This window comes from Daktulosphaira vitifoliae, unplaced genomic scaffold (assembly GCF_025091365.1).
Source record: "Daktulosphaira vitifoliae isolate Bord-2020 unplaced genomic scaffold, ASM2509136v1 Scaffold_2, whole genome shotgun sequence".
In the NCBI taxonomy this organism is placed as follows: Eukaryota; Metazoa; Arthropoda; class Insecta; order Hemiptera; family Phylloxeridae; genus Daktulosphaira; species Daktulosphaira vitifoliae.
Genome location: NW_026099573.1, coordinates 27,379,863 through 27,404,650, shown reverse-complemented (window position 1 = coordinate 27,404,650; position 24,788 = coordinate 27,379,863). Strand labels below are relative to the sequence as shown.

At 26.2% G+C, this 24,788-nt stretch overlaps 1 protein-coding gene across 2 annotated transcripts; it reads right to left on the bottom strand.

Annotated features, from left to right (window-relative positions):
- Positions 1 to 7,347: 7,347 nt before the first annotated feature.
- On the bottom strand, positions 7,348 to 24,788 carry LOC126898726 (uncharacterized). Of its 2 annotated transcripts, XM_050673031.1 has the most exons (8): positions 24,097 to 24,788; positions 19,211 to 19,363; positions 13,607 to 13,789; positions 10,939 to 11,088; positions 8,972 to 9,157; positions 8,845 to 8,875; positions 8,545 to 8,682; positions 7,348 to 8,287 (listed from the first exon to the last, which is right to left on the bottom strand). In XM_050673031.1, exons 2-7 carry the CDS (start codon positions 19,320 to 19,322, stop codon positions 8,562 to 8,564), a joined length of 783 nt encoding a protein of 260 aa, XP_050528988.1. In that variant the 5' UTR covers positions 19,323 to 19,363; positions 24,097 to 24,788; the 3' UTR covers positions 7,348 to 8,287; positions 8,545 to 8,561. The 2 variants fall into 2 exon arrangements, with proteins under 2 accessions (XP_050528988.1, XP_050528987.1); XM_050673030.1 differs by lacking the exon at positions 7,348 to 8,287 and having other exon boundaries at positions 8,374 to 8,682.

Here is a 24,788-nt window from a genome sequence, read left to right as displayed (position 1 = left end):
AATAAAATAATTTTTTTTAAATTCTATTTTCTCAATTTTTATAATTAATAAAAAAACAATAAGAATTAAAAAAACAAACTCATTAAAGTGGTTAAAATCACTATCATAAGAAACGATTCGAAGTAAATTTGTTGATAGTGTATAATATCAAGAAATTGATATTATATAAAACAAGTTTCAATGTACATTAAATTTCCTTTTTTCTGACATTGCAGTATTGGGAAAACTAGTTAGTTATAGTTAAAATGAACAATTAGTAAAATTTAAGTTAAGGTTTAATAGAATAATTATTAAATTTATTTAGTAATTACTTGGAATTAAATAATAACCTGTATATAACAAAATTAATTACTATTTAAAGAATAATTAAATAAAATAAAATTTTATCTTGAAAAGACATATTCGTAGGTTATAAATCAATTAAAAGAACTTTAGATTTTTAAATAATTGAAATATTTTTTTTTATAGGGGAGAGTGGGGTTAGTTGTTACGAGGGAAAGTTGTTACATTAGAGATATTTTGATTTTTAAATTGTGGTAGTACCGTGCCAACCACATTCTTTTATGAAATGATTTTCCAAGTCAAATATTTTGTGATGATATAGATTTCATGTTATCAATATGAAAATAATTTCACATTTTTATGTTTATCCATTTCAATAATAAATTCTTGTCGACATTTTGTTTTTTTTTCTGGAGCTCTGGACATAAGGTAAGATATTTATGATATTAAATACATTTTCATTAGATATTACTCTTTCATTTTCTATTTAGAAATTACAAAAATAACAATTTATTTTTGAGTGATTACGATGTAAACAAAAAATTTCTGTATGGGGCTAGTTGTTATAATTGGTTGAGGCAAATTGCTACACTGTATCATCTTGCCCCAACTAGAAAAAAATTAAATTTTTATTTACAAGTAATTAAATATATAAAATTTATTTCATTTAGATGGTCAGAAATTACAAAAAAAACTAATTGAGGTACAACATCTGGAGATACATTTAAAAATGCTGCAGCTGAAGTGTTATCTAAGAAAAATTCGCTGAGAAATGCTGCAGAAAAGTACCAAATACATTTTATGACACATCAAAGATACATTAAAAAGCAATCCAATATACCTTTGAAAACTAATTGTAAACTGATTGGATATGCGAAACCTAGGCAAATATTTTCAGAATCTTNGCAAACCTAGGCAAGTATTTTCAGAATCTTTAGAAGCTGCTTTATCTACTTATTGGTTCATTGTAGCAGAATCTATTATGGTCTTACTCCATTGGACGTTAAGTTGTTGGCATATGAATATGCAAATGCAAATGATGTTGCTTATCTCAAAAACTGGGATGCTCGTAAACAAGCCTCTAAAGACTGATTTACTAGTGTTGTAATAGGCCCTTAACACAACCGAACAAAATGTTTATCTGTTATTCTTTCATCTTCTACCCACACACCAATAAATTACAAAACACAATCAACACTTTCTATCACTGACTGCAGATACACACACAACTCACACAATCACGCCATGCACACACATCCGTTCCTTCCCAACATGTACAACTCCGTAGTTTTACAAAATCCTTCTACAATGTCAGCAAAATAGCAACAAAAGAATCTAAATAAATGTAAGGCCGATGGTCATGTACGTGTCTGGAAGGGGACTTTGGAAGGACACCAAAGGACTCCATGGGCTCGACTGACACTGCCTGTGTTCAAATCCAACCGACATACAAACACGTCGCGATCATCGTCCGGCTCTCTTTCGCCTTTTAAGCCAATTTTGTATTTTTTTTAGTTTTGTTTGTTTTTCCTTTACTATTATTGTATTATGTGTTTTTGATAATAAAATAATCGAAGATATTTTTTTATATACAAATTGGTTATTATAATTCATACTTTCTTCATTACTCCACGAGTAAATTATTGCATCAGTGAGGATTATATAATTAAGGTAAGAACATTTCAATTTATTGTGCACGTACTTAAGATAGCAAGTGACCCTCGAACAACACACCCCGAGAAAAGGGATAATTCTTATTTTGCGATACTCTTATAATATTCCCTTCCATCCTACTTTATCCTTTTCTTTTATACCTTTTATTTTTGTTTTACAACACTAGTTTCTTAAAAAGGCATCCCATGTTATCTTTACGTTTACCTGAACCAACTAGTTTTGGAAGAATCATTAACTTTAATAAACATAATATCGGTATTTTTTTTGATAATCTACATAGTCTGTATGTGAAGTATCAGTTAGAAAGGAACAACTGTAACTATGGTCTTTGCTGTCAATGCCATAGGAAACTCTTTGCCACCTATACTTATATTTCCAAGAGTTAATTTTAAACAGCATTTTATAAGCAATGGACCTAATGGCTGCATTGGTGCTAGCCACCCAAGTGGATGGGTAACTGCATCTTCCTTTTTACAGATTGTTGAACATTTTCAGAAACATGTTTGTTGTAGTCCATCATTTCCGGTTTACATAGTTTTAAAATTGTTATACGCAAGACTGATTTTACCATAAGACTTTGTACTATTACTTTTTGTTATTTTTTCGAATAATATTTATCAAATAAAATAAAAATGAATATTATAGCAACTTGCCCCCAGTATGTAACAATTTACCCCGATTCGGGGCGAGTTGTTGCTTTTTGATTTGATGAATCAAAACATTATACTCTTTGATTAAAAATGTTTCTTTATTTATTTATATATATTTGTATGATACTTAAGAATTAACTGCATAAAATGGATGAATATTCATCCAGATAATAATTAATGTGAAATTCTAAAAATTAAAAATGTACAAATTGTAACAACTAACTTCGCTCTCCCCTACATCTAAATTATTAGTAAGATAGCATTGTAGAAAGCTGAGTTTACTTACAAAAAGAAAATTTTATTGATAACTATTACTTACTAGAACTTGAAAAAACTCCTAATAAAAATATCAATAATAATTATAATTTATTTAACAAATTAATTTTATTGTTGAAATATATTTTTAATGAAAAACATATATTTTTCAATCATTAACCAAAGAGCAAATTTAATATTCGAAAGTTTTTAAAAGAGATATTGTCCATGACAACTACAATAATCAAATAATATTTAATTTAACCAATTTAGTCCCAAAATTAATAAGATAAATATAAAAATCAATTTTTTTATATTACCTGCTGATTGTATTAATAAATATGCCAATATTGCTATTAATAACTTAACTGATTTCTAAAAAAATAGTAAAGAGCTTATTTATGCATTGATGTTGATATGTTTTATCAGTCACACTAAAAGACTTAAAATAATAGACTAATTAAATTTGAGTTATACGTATACACAATGTAGATAATAATAATATGACAACCTATTTTTGATCTACCAAATATTTTTGTGTAATTTTTTTTCAAATAAATCATGTATTCTTAAACTACATTAAAATTGTATTTTATTTATATTTAATAATAATAAAAAACCTAGCACAGGGGGGTCGCGGCATAGTGGAGACGTCGCAAAGTTAGGTCCAGTATATATTTAATATGATAGTGATTAAAATCACTAAAAAGGAAATTTAATGTACATTGAAACTTGTTTTATATAATATCAATTTCTTGATATTATACACTATCAACAAATTTACTTCGAATCGTTTCTTATGATAGTGATTTTAACCACTTTAATGAGTTTGTTTTTTTAATTCTTATTGTTTTTTTATTAATTATAAAAATTGAGAAAATAGAATTTAAAAAAAATTATTTTATTCTATACCCAAGAACCTCCCTAATGGGCATTAAAAATTGAAGCCATAGTGATCTTTAAAAAATGTGTACTACACATTTTTTAAGTGCTTGTGGATTGTAAGAACATTTATTACTATGTTCTTACCACTTATATTACACACGTTTTATTTCTATTTATTTAATTATTAATACATATTAATTAGCATAAAAGGAGATGCTGATGTGACAATTCTACTCGTCTGTAGCCCGGAGCTACTGGCGTCGAACTAACAAAGGGCAGTTGTGTTTGAGTGGCCGTTATAGACATAGTTTTCAATAATATTACTTTCATCTTATTTATATTATTTATAACTTAACTTGTTTTATTCAACGACCCGTCTATCGCCAATTGTCATCATAGCCAACCAACTCCGTCTCACTTGGATATCCCTACTAACCAACTGTACTAGGATTCAGGTCAGACGTATTGTACATTACATATGACTTATATTTATTAAACATCTAAAATATAACTTTACTTTTTCGTTGACATAAAACAACAGTATAATTTTATCTAATAATCTACCCCCTGTAACTAAGGTATACGATTGCCTGTTTCTCCTTCAGGCAATTAAAACTCATTTAAGGAGATAGCAACGATATTTGGGGAGACGTCGGGTAGCTTCCGATTCTTGGTTTTGACCAAGATCCTCATCTATTAAACGGTTATTTTTTATGACATATTTAGTAATAATTTATAATTAAATCGATTTTTTTATGACATTTTCATTTATATGGCTTTTTCAGTGTAAAAAATGTTAATAACAGCCACAACGTTAAATAACAGATTATTCAATATTAACTTAATAAATTTTTAATTTTAGAATTGACGTAATTTTTTTATGCACATTAGAGCATGTGTATTTTTATACAATTTCTAACTTTGTATACCTCTAAATCCGACGAAAATTGATCTAAACATTAATGACTTTATAAAAATGGCGACTTTCTGTGTAAATTTTAGTTTTTGAGCTCAATTAAACCATTAAGAAGTTATTATTTTATAGTGATTTCCAAATGTGATAATGTATAGTGTATAATGTATGTTTCAACAAAATTAAAATATTTAAAACAATTTTCCTCGGATTTTGAGGTCTTTTTTTTTTTCCACGACTGACATTATTGTGGGCCGCCCCCTCCCGTTAACCGATTCCCACTGTGGTAACCGTCAGGGAGGGTTGGCAAAACAACTCACAAACAAAACACAAAAACTAGGGCAAGAACCTAAGGCACCGGCCTAAACCAGTGCCTCAGGTCCTTCTGTGCCGGTCGGCGTGACTGCCTCTGTCTCAGGCGTTCCGCTTCCTACTTCTTTAATAAAACAAATCCGGCGAACGGGATTTAGAGGTCTACAAAGTTAGAAATTGTATAAAAATACACGTGCTCTAATGTGCACCAATAAATGACGTCAATTCTAAAATTTAAAATTATTAAATTAATATTGAATAATCTGTTATTGAACGTTGTGACTGTTATTAACATTTTTTACACTGAAAAAACCATACAAATGGAAATCTCATAAAAAAATTGTTTTAATCTAAATATATCACTAAAAACCAAAAAAGGGGTCGGGCAACTACTTCTAGATGATTTGGAATGGACTAACTCAATAGCTCTAAAAATTACTATTTTAAATTTAAAACCAAGAACTATGTTTAATTATTTTTTATTATTAAAATTAAATAATAAAAATTATGGTTTTAGCATAGTGTAAGAATGCATAAATTATAAAAAAAATTGATGATAAATTTTTAGTAAATCAAAAGTTATAATATTAGAAAAATATCGTGAATCTTGTTGTTTTTAGATACAGAGGGTTTCAGGCTTGTCAGTTTTTAAAATTTGTTAGCGATTAATAGGTTAGATGTTTCCACATCACTAAACATAATTATATACTATTGTTATTCTTATAAAAATTCTATTTATATTGACGTTAAATACTTTGTAGTCATTTATGAAATTAAAGTGTCTGCTTATTTGCGGACATACTTACCATTTTGTAAAATAACTTAAAACAGTTTTTTAATTACTTAAAATTATGTTTTAATTAAAGAAAGTTTTAAAATTATTATGAACAGAATTCGATTGTCTAAGTATCAACTGAACTGTATAATAAATAATAATTATTTATAATGCATAATGTCACGTACATTTTCATCGATAACTTAATTTCAAAACACAAAAATATTATTTTACTTTTTGATTTTTAAACAGATGTTATTATCATTTATTTTATTTATTTTATAAATAATATGAACGAGTATATTATCAACTATGAAGTTATTATAAGCTATTGTATATCGACTTTTAAAAGAAGGTTTATAAAATTACGATAACGTCATAGATATTAAACGCGTTGAATTTCTTATACTTATTCATTTCAAACTTGAAATTCGTTACACTTTAATAAAGTGTGATTTATAAAAAGTTCTTAACTCATTATTTTTGCATGACCAAAATATTTCAGAAAAATGTACTGTTTAAAGTTTTGTAACAGGTGAAGGTTCAGGTTTTCAAAAAATGTACATCAAATAGTAGATAAATATTTATGATATCTATAAAAAGAAAATTTATGTTGATTTGTTCATTTTTTAAAGAATTATGGCAAATTTAAAAAAAATAGTTTAAAAATGTCAAAATAGACGTAACCTTCATTTATATTTTTTATAAGGAAACCTTAATATTAACTACATATATATACTAATAAAATAAAATCGTGGGCCGTTTGGATATGATGGCACAATATTTTTAATCTCATATCATCGAAAAAATCAATATGGTTGTCTTAACTGAATAAGAATTATGGTTTATATATAAACAAACCAATTATATTGTTAGGAAAACTATTCATAAAAATTTAAAGTATTCAAAATATTTAACTACATTTATATAATAAATTTAATTAGATATTAGAAATGCGACTGAATAGTTAGTTTGTCGTTATATTGACCATAGTTATTAAATATGTATTTTAAAATACATTAAAACATAATTTGATCAAATTATTATTTTCTAATTATTGTGTAAGGTTTCAGCCAAAACAGAGGGCCTACTATTTACCCACTGCCCAGGGGAATACTGAACAGTGACCTAGTAGCCGCGCCAAGCAAGATAGTCCTTATTGACTGAGCTACTAGGTTTTGATTTAAAAAAAAACAAATGTTAATAAAAAGAGAAATGCCATGTATAATATATTTTTTATTTTTAATTATTGAAAATTTATATGTATCATTTTAAATATACAGGGTGATTTTTTTATCATAACCTACTCAATTACTTGCAGAATAATAATAATTTAAACATTTTTTTTTTTATTATCTTTAGTTACATATTATTCTAGAATTTTTAACTATGTAATACTTTTTAAGTTCATCCTTTATGCCTTGGAAAGGGGTCAACTTTGTTTTTTTAAATGGTAAGACATATTTTTAATTTCATAAAATGTTTAAGTTTTTAATTTAATAGTTAATGGCATTTGAATTTTTAATATAACTTAATTCGTTTATTAGATATAATCATTTAATGTTTCAAATTTTTGAATTATTGAATTAATATACAGGTATAATATACAAGGGATTACAAATATAGGTAGCTAATTGGTTTTTTATAACATCGATATTAGCAGGTACACAGCATTGTTATTATCAATTGTAGTAAGGCACATTGTTATGAGTTTATAAATACACTAACTGACAATACAGAAAGTATATCTATTGATAATCATAATTGATAATAAACAATCTGTGACTGAGACAGCAATGTCATAAAAATCCAATTAGCTACCTGTATTTACAATCCCATGTGTATTATACATGTATATTAACTCAAAATTTTGAAACTTTAAATGTTTATATCTAATAAGCTAATAAAGTTATATTAAAAATTCAAATGCCATTTACTATTAAATTAAAAACTCAAACATTTTATTAAATTAAAAATATGTGTTACCATTTAAAAAAACAAAGTTGACCCCCCTCCAAGGCATAAGGGATGAACTTAAAAAGTATTACATAGTTAAAAATTCAAGAATAATGTGTAACTAAAGATAATAAAAAAAAAAAAATGTTTAAATTATTATTATTCTGCAAGTAATTGAGTGGGTTATGATAAAAAAATCACCCTGTATAGTGTATATTCATAAGAAAAGAATAAAATACAAAAAAGAAGAATAAAAGGTGCTATGTACATCACATTAATAAGGGGGTTTCATGTTGTACTTGTTGATCGTGTTCTTGAGTGACGGCCCACCACTGGCCATAGTTGCGCCTCACATCAGCATCATCATTAACATCCCAACGTTTTATTTAAAAAAAAAAAACGGAGGACAAAAAAAAACTGAACACCTTAGTTGACACCACAAGTAGACGTCAGATCGACTCAACGTTTTATTTTGATAAAAACGATGGACAAAAAAAAATACAGCTTGGTTGACCCAACAAGTAGACGGCATCTATTTAGAACTATAATGAGGTATTTATGTAGTGATGTCTTCTTTCTACAACCCTAATAAATAAAGAATATGAAAAACACCAGCTATTTTAATAAATTTTGTAAAAGTTTTATTTAATTTTATAAATATGTTTGTAAATTAGGTGTGTTTATAATAACATTCCATGTTGATAAAAAATGGAACACATTTGAAATAGCCTTTATGATATACGGATTTTTTAAATATTTTATAATTAATTAATGTTAATTGTATTAATATGATAATAATATAATAATTTCATATTTTGCAATGTGTCAATTAAAGTATGTACATAATATTTCCTCATTTTCAATGTACGCAAGTGTGGTTTTTTCTATTTATTGTTTTGATGCAATCCTCGCAATACAAGTTTGGACAAAGAAAGCTAATGCTACATTTTCCTATATTAGTATTACATTTTTTGCAATTCNTTTTGCAATTATCCATCAATTTTTTAAAATTAAACACTATCTACAGATTTGCATCGAAGCGTTTCTTATGATAGTGATTTTAAATACTGTCAGATTAAATCTATACTGGACCCTACTATGCAATGTCTCCACTATGCCGCAACCTCACTGTGCTACCGTTTTTTTTTAACATTATTATTCTGTAACGAGGACCTGAAAATGTTTAAAATTAGCTATAAACTTTTGTTTTTGTATTGATAGTTTTTTTATTAAATTATTTTAATCGGCATATTAGTACTAGGATAATACCATATTGATGATTGAAATGACAACATGGACAAATATTTCGCCAACTGTTCGCAGGTTTCATAAAACATATATTCATTCTGTTTCCGTGTTCCTTAAAGCACGTAAAACATAATCTATTTTTACAACATGATGTCAAATAAACTTTCCCATGATCTTCGGGAATAACTGATTTACATAAACGACGTGCTAAAAAAATTGAAAACATAGTTTATTTTTTCGTAAAATATTATCTAAATTTTATTTATTATTAAATTATGCGATAAAAGGTTAGTGCATTAAAAGTACAGTATTATGCATAGAATTGAAATGCACCTTAATTAATACAATAATTTGACAGACAAATCCACACGCACCAATTAATCACAGTTTTGTCTCACTATTTAGAATCCTACTCTTCCTCAATGCTGAGAAAGTTAAATTAATCCAGATCTTAAATTAATTAAGATTGAACAAAAGAAAAATAAAGTTTATATAAAATACTAAATATCACCATTTTGCTAAAAAGCTCAATTTAATTTTGACTTATTAACTCGTTTATTTATGACCGACCGTTTTATTCTTAAACTTAGAATTAGATACCCTCGTTGAGTTTATTCTTTTTTCAAATATTAATATTTCAAAAAATTTTGGACAGTTTTTTTAAATAAAAACATAATTGTGCGCGGTATCAGTCACCGTATACATTCGTTTATTTTTTACACTACGTATATTTCTCTCGCCATAGCGATTATACTAATACAATTTAATTTTGAATTGTGAAAAATTTACAGGTTTATCTTTTAGATTGTTTTTTTTTTATTCTCTTCTAAATATTAAAATATTTCTCTCTACTCTATGAAATATTTAATAACGATGTAAGCGTTATTGAAATCATACATAATGATGACCTCATTGAGAATATACCGAAACAACCTATCAAAATCCCTCATCTTATTTTCATAAAAGAAGCGAAGAACTTCACTAATCTATTGACGATTCTTATCAAATTGATTAAAGTGGACCATTTCAATGTTAGTTAACAGCATATTGCCTTAAAATTCAAACTTAAACTCAAAATTCAAAATCCAGACTTATATAAAACAGTAGACCGGTTCATAAAATAAAAAAAAAATTAATTTCATACACTCCATTGAAAAGAAAACAAACTTTTACACTTTGTGATTCGTAATTTACATCCTACTACTTTGGCGGAAAAAATCATCAACAAGCTTGAAATTTGACTTTTTGATGTAAGACAAGATAACGCCTTTTCTTTATAAGATCAATAATAATACTTAACACTACAATTAACAAATTAAATTCATGATACTTTTACTCTAAGAATTTTACCTTATCCTGGTGTTTCTTATGAAAAGTACTAGTCCTCTTCTTTTCCCACGATAAGTATCTTATTCTCACACTTTATAAACGACTCACGCGGTCTTAGAATATTAAAATTAATCACTAATTATTCAATAACCGTCAGTGGTTAATCAAAGCATAAATCATAAACAATAAACATTCATAAATTTCAAGATTACAAACATTAATACTGAACTTCTGATTTATAAAACTCTATTAGAACCAAAATAGACTTACGAAAGTTACCAGTTTAATCTACCTTAAAATATAATTTTTTTTTGCAGTAAAAAAAAACAATAAAAAAAAAACGGTAGCACAGTGGGGTCGAGGCACAGTGTGGACGAGGCATAGTTAGGAAAAGTACAGAGGATATCTGACAGTGACTAAAATCACTATCAAAAAAAATGTTTCGATGCAAATCTGTAGATAGTGTTTAATTTTAAGAAATCGTTGGATTATTCCAAAAACAAAATGAACTCCTATCTCCTTATTTATAACCCAATTATAACCAATTAAGATTGATAAGTATTGTTAATAAAAAAAATTATAAAATTTTCATAAAAAAAGAAGAATTGCACAGAATTAGAATGAAACTTATTTTTAATGTGTGTTGGTTAATACATTACCAGTAGTTATTATATCTTTAGAGCAATATAAACAGTCCGTATTTCCTTTTATTTTTAGTGAACTTAGAATACATGATTTACAAAATATGGAATTGCAATGTTTATAAGTATCAGTTTTATTAGTAATAGCCTCAAAACAACAAGTGCACTCTAAAAAACAAAATTAATAAATTAATAGTCATCAGAAATTTACAATGTAAATAAGTAATGGTGTTATAAACTTTTTAAATTTGTATTCAATTAAAATGGTATAGATTAGTTTGAAATTATCTTATTTTAATATATTTTCCTGATTACTAGTTGAAAATTTAGCCTATGCTAACATTTGTTTCGTTTAACTTGAAAATATATGTGATCTTATGTATATATATTTCTTAGAATAGAAAAAGTTAAGTACAGCTTTCTAACTACATTAACGTGGACAATTGACATGTTATACATATTGACAATGTTTGGCTCATAACAACTTCACAAATATTACCAAAACGGTAAATATTAACTGTATTTTTGTAGGTAATGTAACGCGAATAACGCTGCTGAATTATTTCAATATTTTTAACATGATAAACCTGGGGAGGAATTCCAAATAATAGATCCATCCTCTATTAATGAATTGTACGCACAGTACAATGTATCAAATCAATGTATATTATTAAAGCATGACTTATATCTAATTAGGAAAACTAAAGTTTCATTTGTTTTAAAATATATGGTCTACATAAGTATCGAATAAAAAATAAGACTGAAAAGTTACACGAAGATTGAACAGTATCTAAATTATTAAAAGTATAATTTTCAATAAACTTATCAAATTTTATTAATTTTTTGCACAATTTTTTTCGATGTTTTTTGAAAATCCATATAAATTACATTGCTCTTACATTCATCTTTAACTGCATCTAATAAATCTATGTTGATCATCGATTATAAATTATTTAAACACTGTTATAAGAAAGGTTCAAATAACTTTACTAGTAAAAAAAGTTTAGAATTCTGCTTACAGATTTGTCTATAATTTAGATGAAATTTAGTCATTGTAAAGTTTTCTGTACAGGAATAACAAATATTAATTTCCAAAAAGTTGGGTTATACCACTTTTAAGTGACCAATTAATAATTATATAAATTGAAATTATTAATTAAATAATTCTGCTATTTCTGTGGAATAAATATAAAATGCAATTGATAACCACAAAAATCATTTTATTAGAATTAATATCGAAAAGATTTGTATGCTCCCTCGAATTAGTCCAGAATATAACCGGTAAGTTATAATCTAATGATGCTATAAGAACTAAATAGGAATATGATATACATACATTTTCAAAGGAATTATAAAAACTTTATATTGTTCAAATGAAAAGTTAGGAGGAAAATAGTATGCATATAAAATTACTTTAATTTTATTTATGTTGATTATTACAGATAAATGTTAATAATTTAAATTTTATTAAATAGTGTTTTTTTTTAAATAAAATATACAGTTTAAAACTTGATTAATTTTTCTAAATCATAGTATATATCAAAGTTATTATGAAAAGAATTTATTTCTATGGATAGATTATGGGGATAATTATTAATATTTTTAACTATTAAATGACGAATAGCCTAAATAATGTTTAATCTGGTCGATAACCAGTTTCGCGTTTTTAATTATTGAATTAATATAGTTTTTAGTTATAGGAGACAGGGATGCGCAATTTTGAGCATTCATATCTGTGCTTTATGGTAAAAATACAGCATCGCTAAACACTACACTGCTCTATGCCCTTTTTAAAAATAAAATATTAATATCCTAAAAAGTAATAATATAAAACGAGTTATCAAAATATTTTAACCATTCTTAGTTCCCATTTAACTTACGAAAGTTACCAGTTTAATCTACCATTAAATATAATTTTTTCTTGCAATAAAGAAAAACAATAAAAAAAAAAACGGTAGCACAGTGGGGTCGAGGCACAGTGTGGACGAGGCATAGTTGGGAAAAGTACAGAGGTTATCTGACAGTGACTAAAATCATTATCAAAAAAAATGTTTCGATGCAAATCTGTAGACAGTGTTTAATTTTAAGAAATTGTTGGATTATTCCAAAAGCAAAATAAACTCCTATCTCCGTATTTATAACCCAATTGTAAGTTTCATGATATATAAGAGTAATGTGTGAATAAATATTTAATAAATTTAAATTTATTTAATACATTTGTTCAACTTTTAACGGTATATAAAACTTATAACCCAACTTCAACGGTCATTGGCACATAGAAAATATGTTCTCGGGACACATTTTTTTAAAATATATGTTTAAAGTACGCAGTGTTTCCAGAACATTTTCATAAGTTAAACTGAAAAAATTGCTATTTTGAATGCCCGATTGTGGGCAGGTAAAGGGTCAGGTTTTGATAACATGTATATATATTGAACGAGAAATACCTAAAGTTTCTATAAAATTAATACCTTTTCAGCTTCATAACGAAGCTAAAAAATAATTATTTATATTTTCTATTTAGCGATAAATTTTAATGAATATACTTTAAATATTGTCAAACCAGATAATAAATATCAAAAATAATAATATATTTCAACAAAATGATAATTGTATCAAAAGTTATAAGTGTTATCATTATCATTAAGGTCTAAGATATACTGTATTTGTAAAATATATCACTCACGGTTGTCTTGGCGTCTTATTAATGGTTGATTACAATATGGGCAATGATCGCTTTCTTTTTTTTTTTTTTTAAAGCATTCCTTGCAAAATACGTGTGGACAAATTGAAGAATAGCTATATTTTCCTTCCTTTGTTTTACATTCCTTACATAATGTTTTCAACTTAATTATATCAAACAGTTTACCTAAAAATTTCAATGATTAAGTTGTTATTTATAGGACTAGGAATTATATACATTTACACATGTTGTTAAGTAATTCTGAACACATCATTATCATAAAAAAAAAAAAAAAAAAAAATGAACAACAATTTCTGTATATTGTGTATGTGTTAAATTCAAATTAAAAAACATTCTTTTTTGAAAAATTATTTAGCTATATTCAATTCGAATTCTACAATTTTGATGTTAAATAATAGATAATATTTTAAAAGCTCAAAATTTTTCATTTTCGAGTTGTTGCAGTTCTATATTAAGCATTAATATAATTCAAATCAACATTTTTCAAAAAAATTAGAAAATTACTTATAGTAACCACCAAAAAGTCATTAATTTAATAATTCCATAGTAGCGAACAATATAATTTTAATAATTATTAAATGTCACTTATCCAATTTTAGGTAAATACAATTATAAGTATATACTTTTTTTAAAAACAATTATTGTTCCTAGACAAATAATTTGTTGTAGTAATTGAGAATATTAAAAATTCTATAGAAATGGAACTCATGAAAGTTTTATGACAAGATCGTATTGCTGGTGGTTGTAAGGGGTATAACATAATCCACCACTAACTACTATATAATCGTTTTTGTCGTTATTTCATCAACATGCAGTGTAATTTATTTTATATACTAATCTCCATTTTTTTTTATAAAAACACATAGATTAAAATTATATTATTATTATAAATCATTGTAAATATTATAAGTTTATAGTAAGAAATATTTATTACAAAAGGTACATTTTATGGGTAACTTTCAAAAGTTAATTAGGAGTCTATTTTTTTACTATTAAATAGATAATGTTCAAAATAAAACGTTAAAAAGTCGATAGCCAGTATTGTAACGTTTTGAATTATTTGTAACATTAAAAAAAGTATCAGCTTATATTTTTTTGTCTGTTTGTAAATATATACATGGTGATCAAAATTTGGTAAGACACTCATTTTCTCAGAAAATATTGAGAATTTTAAATTTTATAATAAAGAAAAAATATCAAGTTCAAAAAACTCTACAATAATATGTAGTCAAACCATTATTTTTTTCGTCCCTTCAAGGATAAAAACCCTTATTAAGAATTTTCTTAAATGGAACCCTTATTTTTAACTTTAAAATATGATAGAAAAAAAATTACAAACAATTTTGTTCTTATAATCTTTATTATCCGATTAACCGTTCGTCCGTTACAGCTTGTTAATATTAAGTGATTTTAAGTCAAATTTCTATTGTCATTATACTGTATTAAATACAGAAGTCATTATTTTTATTTGATGTTGCATAAACCAAATTTTATTGATCAAGTTATGACAGGTAAATTAGCTATAAAAATTTACTACGCGCTAATAATAATAATAACAATAATAGAATGAAATCGGGTTTTCAGCGTATTGTTAATAGCTAAGTCTATGGTTTTGTAAGACTAAAAGATCTAACAAAAAAACCGGTTGCACTGCCACCGATATTATGAAACGTAATATGTGGTAATACTTTTTCTGGAAGTCAAAATCTTTAAACAATTATAAAACGTAAACGGTTGTCCAGATATAAAAAATTATAAGAACAAAATTGTTAGTAATTTTTTTTTCTATTATATTATCAATTCAAAAATAGTGGTTCCTATTTAAAAAAATTATAAATAAATATTTTTATCCCTAAAGGGATAAAAAAAAATTATTTAATTTCATATTATTGTAGAGTTTTATAAACTTATAATTAGTAATTTTTCTTTTTACAAAAATTTTAAATTTTCAATAGTTTCTGAGAAAATAAGTGTCTTACCAGATTTCGATCATCATGTATATATCTGTGTGTTCTAAATTATCTTGGCTGAGCCGAATGCGTGTTGCGATAATCATGATAAGGTATTGTGATTTGTGTAAGCGCGTGCGAGATAGCCAGCTGTGTACTATTTTGGCCCGGTTCATGGACAGCATTTGTGTGTACACTCCACCCCGTTCCTTTCCTATGTTGAACGTCATTTGCACTGCTCACCACATACATTGTCGCCTTACGATATTTTTTTTTATTAAAATTATTCTCAACCATTTCCGGCACTGAGTAGTAAAATTTGTTGATCCCTACTCTAAAGGCTAACCGTGGTGTCACTATAGGACCGCTGAGTCAAACGACGAACGTTTTGTCCAAAATTAGTTATTATCGGAAGCTAATTTTCGTCTGTAGTGGTAGAAATTTTTTGTTGTGTGCGTTTATTTTAATGTTTTAAGCCAAAATTTTTTTTAGGTGTCCCTATATTTTTTTTTAGGTCCCGCTTGGACCTAAAAAATATATAAAATATAAATATTAATATAAAATAAAATATATATGTTATATATATTTTGTTTGTGATTTATACATACAGGATGATTTTTTTATCATAACCCACTCAATTACTTGCAGAATAATAATAATTTAAACATTTTTTTTTTTTATTATCTTTAGTTACACATTATTCTTGAAGTTTTAACTATGTAATACTTTTCAAGTTCATCCCTTATGCCTTGGAGGGGGGTCAACTTTGTTTTTTTAAATGGTAACACATATTTTTAATTTAATAAAATGTTTGAGTTTTTAATTTAATAGTAAATGGCATTTGAATTTTTAATATAACTTTATTCGTTTATTAGATATAAACATTTAAAGTTTCAAAATTTTGAGTTAATATACATGTATAATATACTAGGGTTTATAAATACAGGTAGCTAATTGGATTTTTATGACATTGCTGTCTCAGTCACGGATTGTTTATTATCAAATATGATTATCAATAGATATACTTTCTGTATTGTCAGTTAGTGTATTTATAAACTCATAACAATGTGCCTTACTACAATTGATAATAACAATGCTGTGTACCTGCTAATATCGATGTTATAAAAAACCAATTAGCTACCTATATTTGTAATCCCTTGTGTATTATACCTGTATATTAATTAAAAAATTTGAAACTTTAAATGATTATATCTAATAAACGAATTAAGTTATATTAAAAATTCAAACGCCATTTGCTATTAAATTAAAAACTCAAACATTTTATGAAATTAAAAATATGTGTTACCATTTAAAAAAACAAAGTTGACCCCTTTCCAAGGCATAAGGGATGAACTTAAAAAGTATTACATAGTTAAAAATTCAAGAATAATGTGTAACTAAAGATAATAAAAAAAAAAAATGTTTAAATTATTATTATTCTGCAAGTAATTGAGTGGGTTGTGATAAAAAAATCACCCTGTATATATTACGGCGGTCCTTATTTTTCAACTTTATAAATTTAGAGTCATGGGCTCAAAATTTCGTTAGGTTCACTAAAAAAATGAAACTGGTAAAATTTGAGTACAATAAGTCAACCTCTTCAGGTGCCTCAAAGGGGTTGAAGTTCTTCAAAAATGGGGTGGATTTTCTTTTTTTGAGTGTACGCTCATTATTTTTGAAGTTTCGTCAAAAACACAAAGAACAATTTTTATAGAAATTAATGTGAACAAAAAGTAAGGTAATATATTATTTTTTTGTAAAATTAATATTTTTTCGTAAAAATAAAAAAATTATTTCACTTAATTTAAAAAAAAAAAGATTAAGTTTTCAGTTATACTTTTCCAGTGTCTTACATTTTAATTGTACACAGAAATTGCACAAAAGTAATATTAATCACCGTGATATCTTCTATAAAAAAGATTATTTGAGTTTATTTCGAATTATGAATCCTTTCCAAATGAAAATTTAAAACAACTACGAAAACATGTTTTTTTTTGCATGTATGTTTTTTTTTTCATAAATTAACAAATATTCTTAGTTATATTAAATAAAAANATTATTTTATTGTGCTTCTTATTTTTTTTTTTTTATTTAATATAACTAAGAATATTTGTTAATTTATGAAAAAAAAAACATACATGCAAAAAAAAACATGTTTTCGTAGTTGTTTTAAATTTTCATTTGGAAAGGATTCATAATTCGAAATAAACTCAAATAATCTTTTTTATAGAAGATATCACGGTGATTAATATTACTTTTGTGCAATTTCTGTGTACAATTAAAATGTAAGACACTGGAAAAGTATAACTGAAAACTTAATCTTTTTTTTTTTAAATTAAGTGAAATAATTTTTTTATTTTTACGAAAAAATATTAATTTTACAAAAAAATAATATATTACCTTACTTTTTGTTCACATTAATTTCTATAAAAATTGTTCTTTGTGTTTTTGACGAAACTTCAAAAATAATGAGCGTACACTCAAAAAAAGAAAATCCACCCCATTTTTGAAGAACTTCAACCCCTTTGAGGCACCTGAAGAGGTTGACTTATTGTACTCAAATTTTACCAGTTTCATTTTTTCAGTGAATTTAACGAAGTTCATCGTATTCTCTAATTGTAAAAGTGTAGGTATAACTTTTTTTTTTATTAATATCTGTTTGTTTTTCTCTCTGTTCCCCTTTACTTTGTAGAAGAGATTTTTTGACCGTTCGGTTTTTGCCTTGTATTAACTTAATTTTATTTTTAATTTTAATAAAGTCCCCTTCATTTAACTTAACTGTCATCTTATTTTTTTTTCGTGTTCCATCTTCAATGATTTTTGGTATTTTTTTTCCCTTTTCAAAAATCAACTCCTAGTTTATGAGGTACGGCCAACAGCCTTGTATAAGGTCATTTCTGATCATCTTGATTATGTGACAACTATCACCAGGTTGTGGTGTACATCTACTATCAACGACTCAACAGAGATCAAATACAACTTTTTTTATTATTTTNGTTGTGGTGTACATCTACTATCAACGACTCAACAGAGATCAAATACAACTTTTTTTATTATTTTTCTTTTTTAAATTGCTATCAATGTACAATTTTTTATTTTTTATTTTAAATCCTACTGTGGTTCGACAGTACATTGTCTCGCTCAGTGGGTTGGTAACCCTTTTTTAATATTTTTCAAGACGCCATGAAAGTTACAAATTTTCCGTTGTGGCCAATTCACTTGATTATTTTATTTTGATATTTGTAATCTTTCAATTATAATTTTTACTTGCATAAGTGCGGGGTGCACAAATAGACACATGCTTATCTGTACGTTACGATAAAAACTGACGTTGCTAAATAATGTTCATCTGCTCACATTTTCTGTATCGTTTAATGCTAATATGTCAAACAATAATAAAGGAAACTCGTTTTCGAACAGTACGTTATATTTATACCATTTTCTATTTAATAATAAAATAAAAGTTCTCATTTAACTTTCGAATGTTACTCCTAAACACTAATTTTTGAAAGAATTATTTACAATACAATTGATATTAAATTTAATAATATTCATTACATATTTAATACTTTATCATTTCCAACACTATTTGAAAATAAAATAGTATGTATTACAGTTACAACTAAAATATTATTACCTTTTTTTGTAAGCATGTAGCAAAAAGGACATCTTTTAAGAAAGTTTTCTTTATTATTATGCAAAAAGCAATTGTAACATAATATTTTTTTACAACATTTTGTCTCATACATTTTCCCAACATCGGAAATAACCGATTTACATGCAAGACACACTAAGAAAAAAGAAATGTTGTTTAATTATGTACTACAAAACTGTTGAAAATTTAATGAATAATTTGTTATATGTATTATTTTTACGTTATGCTAATAATGCACTTATGAATAAGTACTTACATTGTTAGAACTTAGTTTTATTTATACATTAGTATATGTTTTAGAGTGAAATATTACTTATTATTTTATAGTAACTAATTGTGTTGTAATTTATCTTTCGTCGAACCAAAATATAATCCTCTTATAACAGGTAATGGACCCAGATCACCAGTGATACTTTTAGGACGTCAAAAATAGTTATAATAAAAAATTATTTTAACTTCAGTGAAGAAAGAAGATGTAATATTTAGTTAATTGTGAAAACGCTTATTAAATGCTGGAAAAACTGTTAAATGTTTATGGGCAAAAATGGTTTTGAATGAAAATTAAAAAATGAATGGTTCTAAAATTATGAAAAATTAGATAATCCAATTCAAGTGAAAAGTTTAAAGTTAAAGTATTGGCAGTGATAACCGATTAGAACTTATACATAATGAAGTAAAAAGTATTTTACAGAAATATGGAATAATTCATTAAACAACAATTCCATACACTCCAAAACAAAATGGTTAAGTAGAACATCATAAAATAACAAAAGTTCAAGCTGCAAGAACATTAATTCATTCAAAATGTTGGATAATTCATTTTAGGCAGAAAGTGTGAATACAGTAGTTCATACACTAAATTTAACAGGTAGGAATTCAATTAAAAATAAAACACTATATGAACTTTATTTTAACAAAAAATAAACATAAGACATTTGAGAATATTTGGAATAGTTGTCTTTGTTCATATTCCAAAAAAAAAAAGAGAAAAAAATGAGATGTTAAGAGCGAAAAATGTATACTTGTTGGTTATTCTAATAACATAAAATGATACAGCGAACGATTTTCAGGTATTACAAATATTATTGTATTTAGAAGTATTGATTTTAACAATGAAATAACTCAAAAAAGAAACAGTGTTTGTTGATTATGAAAAAAACAATCAAGAAGATAAACAAGAACCAATTAATATCGAAACAGAAATTCAACAATAAAATGATTATTAAATAAAACTATGTAATAGAACAGTATTAAAACTACCAGACAAGTATGTTTCATAGCCATTTTTCTCTTATCATGTTGAAACAGAAAAATTATATAATATGTAATTTTAGTTTTGTCATATCATGAAGAAACTATTTCATGCAAAAATTCAATTAAATAGATTAATGCGATAACGATGGTAAAAAATAAAGAAACATTTTCGCAAATTCCGCAAACTAAAAAAAAATTAATTAGTTGAGGAAATAAATAATGCCTTCTAGTAAATTGATTAAAATCTTATGAACTTAAATTTATTGATGTAGAAATTAGTTATGTTAATACTAGAGATAAAAAAGAAGAAGAAACAGAGGTATACATAATATACCTACTCATTGTGATATTAAAATCATTAGATTCTTATCATTTTTAAAAATTTTAATTTTGTGAAACAGGTTTTTTTGAAGCTTTTTAAAAATAAATAATACAAATTATAGCAACAATTTATTTTCAGGATTTTAATTAAATGTTCAGCATTCTATATTGAATACTTTTATAAAACTTATATAGGTCTATAAAAACTGAAATAAGTAAAAAAAACATTCATTTTTAGAAGATGTAAAAAAATGGAAGACAATAATGAAATCTGTGGGACCACAAAACATTGTATGTTTATAATTATTTATATTCGCGGGAAAAAAGTTAAGATTTTGATACATTATTAAGTATTAAAATCTTGATAAATGAAACAGAAAACAGTATGAATATTGTTTTAAACCTTTGAAACCCATACTGAGCACTTGAATTCTCTCTAAAAATTACCTAAATCACCAATGTATAACAATAAAAACTATTTAATAGTTATTTTTAAATTGGAATTTTTTATTTAAAATTTAAAGTTGTTCGCCTACTAGAAATTTCTGACAAAAACGGGAATTTAATCAAATAATTGTAACACATTTTTTTTATGAAAATTTAATAATTTATATTATTAATAATACTTGTCAATCTTAACATTTTTGTCCCTGGCCATCACTAATAGCGTTATATCTTCTACTTCTATTTCCTCGCCTTAATCCTAACTGCTTGGGGTCATCCACCCATATACTAAACTTTCACTTAATACGATCTTCCACATTATTTACACTCACATCAGACGTCCTCGTATTACATTCAATAACATCTCTTCATCTCTTTTTTGGTATTGCTATACCTCTTCTTCATTTAACATTCATTTTTATAACTGTTCTTACAGCTTCTGATTCTTATCTCCTCATCACGTGAACAAATAATCTAAGTCTATTTTTCTCATCTTATTCACATTTGACGCTACACCTATGCTTCATTTTATATGTTCATTCTTTATCCTATCTTTTCTAGTCACTGCAGTCATTTATCTAAGCATTCTCTTCTCTGCTACACTTATTCTCTGCTCTATTCTATTGTCAATCGCCCAACACTATAAACCATACATCATAGCTTGTCTCACTACAGTCTAATAGTACTTTCAGTCTCATTGAAATTTTTTATCGCATAACAGTCTAGACGCTTATTTCCACTTCAACCACCCGGGCTTTAACCTGTTACATATATCTTCGTCAATACCACCGTTATTTTGGACAACTAATCCTAAATACATGAAACTTTCCATCTCTTCTATCACGTTTTCGCTTATTACAACTGAACTCTTTATTTCACCTATCTCGCGATCAACTTTGTCAAACTCGTACTCTATATACTCTTACTCCTGTATAGTCATAAACTCTTTTTTTTAACAGTTGATCTCCACACCAATATCCTTTGATTATCTTCTTCCCTATTTTTATCCTATTGTCACTACAAGTGTCAGTGAATAACACGCAGTACGGTACCTTTTCTTGTATCTCTTTAGTAATTTCAAAATATTCTCTTAGTCCATCCACACTTTTTACAGTGGTGTCATCATACATATCCTCCATTATATCATGTCCTTTCATATCTCTAGTCATTATCACATTCTCATTACCTATCTCATTACCTATCTCATTCCTCATCTATCTCTCTCCAAAAGAGATGTTTATTTAATCCCATCTTTCTTGTGGTTCATATGCACTTACATTCAACCCAACACGTTATCCCCTGGAATTAATTTTAAGATTATAATTCTGTCACTACTTTTACTACTTTACTTTTCATGTTCTATTAATTATTATTCCTACGCCAATTTTTATATTTATATTACCTGAATATATTATTTTATAATTCTAAACAATTTCCCTTGCTTTCTCTCTCCACTTAGTTTCTTGCATAAAGCAAATATTAACTTTTCTCTTCTTCATTAGTTCTACTAATTCTCTAGTTCTACCAGTTAATGTTCCAACATTCCAAGTATCTAATTTTACTTTGTATGTATCTTTCTCTTTTATACGCGAGTCCAGTCTAGAGTTAAGTGGTCATGTCCCTACATCGTTAACACTACAAGTGTTGGGTAGACCTGTACACATGACTGGTGAAACAGCTATCGCATAAGTTGTACGGCTGGTGTCAAACTCATTATTCTTTGGTCTTCTCCATCTCTAACTACTTTATTTCCTCTCACCTGTTGTCCCCGCGTACATCGGTTGGGATGGGGCAATCCACCTAAGTTTGGTCGGAACTTCTCATACTATTTCTAAAATTTTACTGGATGCAAAATCTTACAACAGGCAGAGGGTCCATGGAAGTATTCTTACCCCCAATCCGCAAAAAATAACTTAAGGAGTTTTATAAATATACAAATTACACATATCTTTGTGTAAACGCAATCAATGTCATGTTTATTTACTCAGGTTGACAGCGCAATATGTTCAATGCATTGACCGACAGTAACACGTAAAAGATATGGAAAATATATATTTATGAATTATATTTAAATTATACGACAAATTGGAAAAAGACTTTCCTCCTCCGACTATAAAAACCCATTGTTTATTATTAAATCCAGTTCTATTGGTAATTTTAAAATACACAAAATATATACTCAAGACACTATTTTCTGAGACTTTTTTAGCTTAACTTTTAGACTAAGATATTTTTAGTTTTTAATTTTTGACTTAGTGATTATTATGACACTACCTTACTGCTTTAATAAAATGTCTAATAAATATAAATATGTTTGAATCTTGTTTTAGCCAGGCCAGAAGAAGCTCAAAAAAATATTGGTTGTCAATGACTTAATAAAATATACTTATTTAATAAAGATAAAAATAAGGGTAAATTATACAAATGTCATTTCTAATAAAAATATAGAGAGAATTTAAATATAAATAATATATATTAAAATGTATGATATATCTATATTTATATAACTTACCGTTTTCCATGTCTATAATATAAATGATTATTAGTTAATATTTAATCTAATAATACATCTGAGGATTCACGTTAAACATACAAAAACAAATATAATTTAATTTGATCTAGTAAATGTAAATTTAATTACGAAAAATGTAATAATTAGGCATTAAAACTCTACGATTTTTTTACGGTTTGATTCTTGTTTAGAGTATAGGATTCATAGCCTGTTTAAAAACATAACCGTTTTCTGTTTTAGTTCAGAATTAGACTTTGATAAATGTTTATATTTTAAACTCGTGTTTAATTAATTTGGCAAATAACTATTAATGTTATACATTAATGTGGTTAGTTACCTGTCGGATGAAGGCGATTATTTCGCCAAAAGATCAACACTTTTCTGTTCACCAATAAGAATGTAATACTTTTGGTTTTGATTAAAACAAATAATATTATTACAATAATTAAATTGCATTTACAAATAAAAGTAAATTTATTTTGCACAATCAAAAAAAAAGAACCAGCTGGCTTCAGTTGCCGAATATCAACGAAAGAAAAGTAATGACAAAACAATTTATCATACACATAATAATTATAAAAGCAATAGTTGCCGAAAAAACGATTAACAGAAAAACACAAACACTTAAAATTAACTATTTACAATAACAGATGACAAACACACGAGAAGTGAAGGGAAAATTTTACAATGAGAGACGCGAGAGAATTTTACGATAACAAAGATTATTTACATATACATTTTGTACACTAATGCATGAACAGATAAATGGTTGGTTTCAATTTTAGAAACCGGTTTGGTGTTGTATGGGTTTTTGGTATCAATTTCATAAAAAAAAAAAAAATGGAAAAAATCAATTTTAAATAGTTTTTAGAAAACTTATTTTAAACCTCGGTAATAACTCATAATAAATAAAATAATAGGGCAGTACAGTAAGATTGCAGCACAGTGTGGACGTGGCATAGTTGAGACAAGTATAAATGATATCTAATAGTGATAGAAATGTCTATCATAAGAAAGGTTTCTGTGCAA

Coding starts and splice junctions, on each gene's coding strand:
- LOC126898726 (XM_050673031.1), bottom strand. CDS start 19,322: ATGTATGAGACAAAATGTTGTAAAAAAATATTATGTTACAATTGCTTT. Junction 11,089..13,606: donor AATAAGACGCCAAGACAACC/GTGAGTGATATA, acceptor TTTGTTTTTTAG/AGTGCACTTGTTGTTTTGAG. Junction 8,876..8,971: donor TCATTTCAATCATCAATATG/GTATTATCCTAG, acceptor AAACATTTTCAG/GTCCTCGTTACAGAATAATA.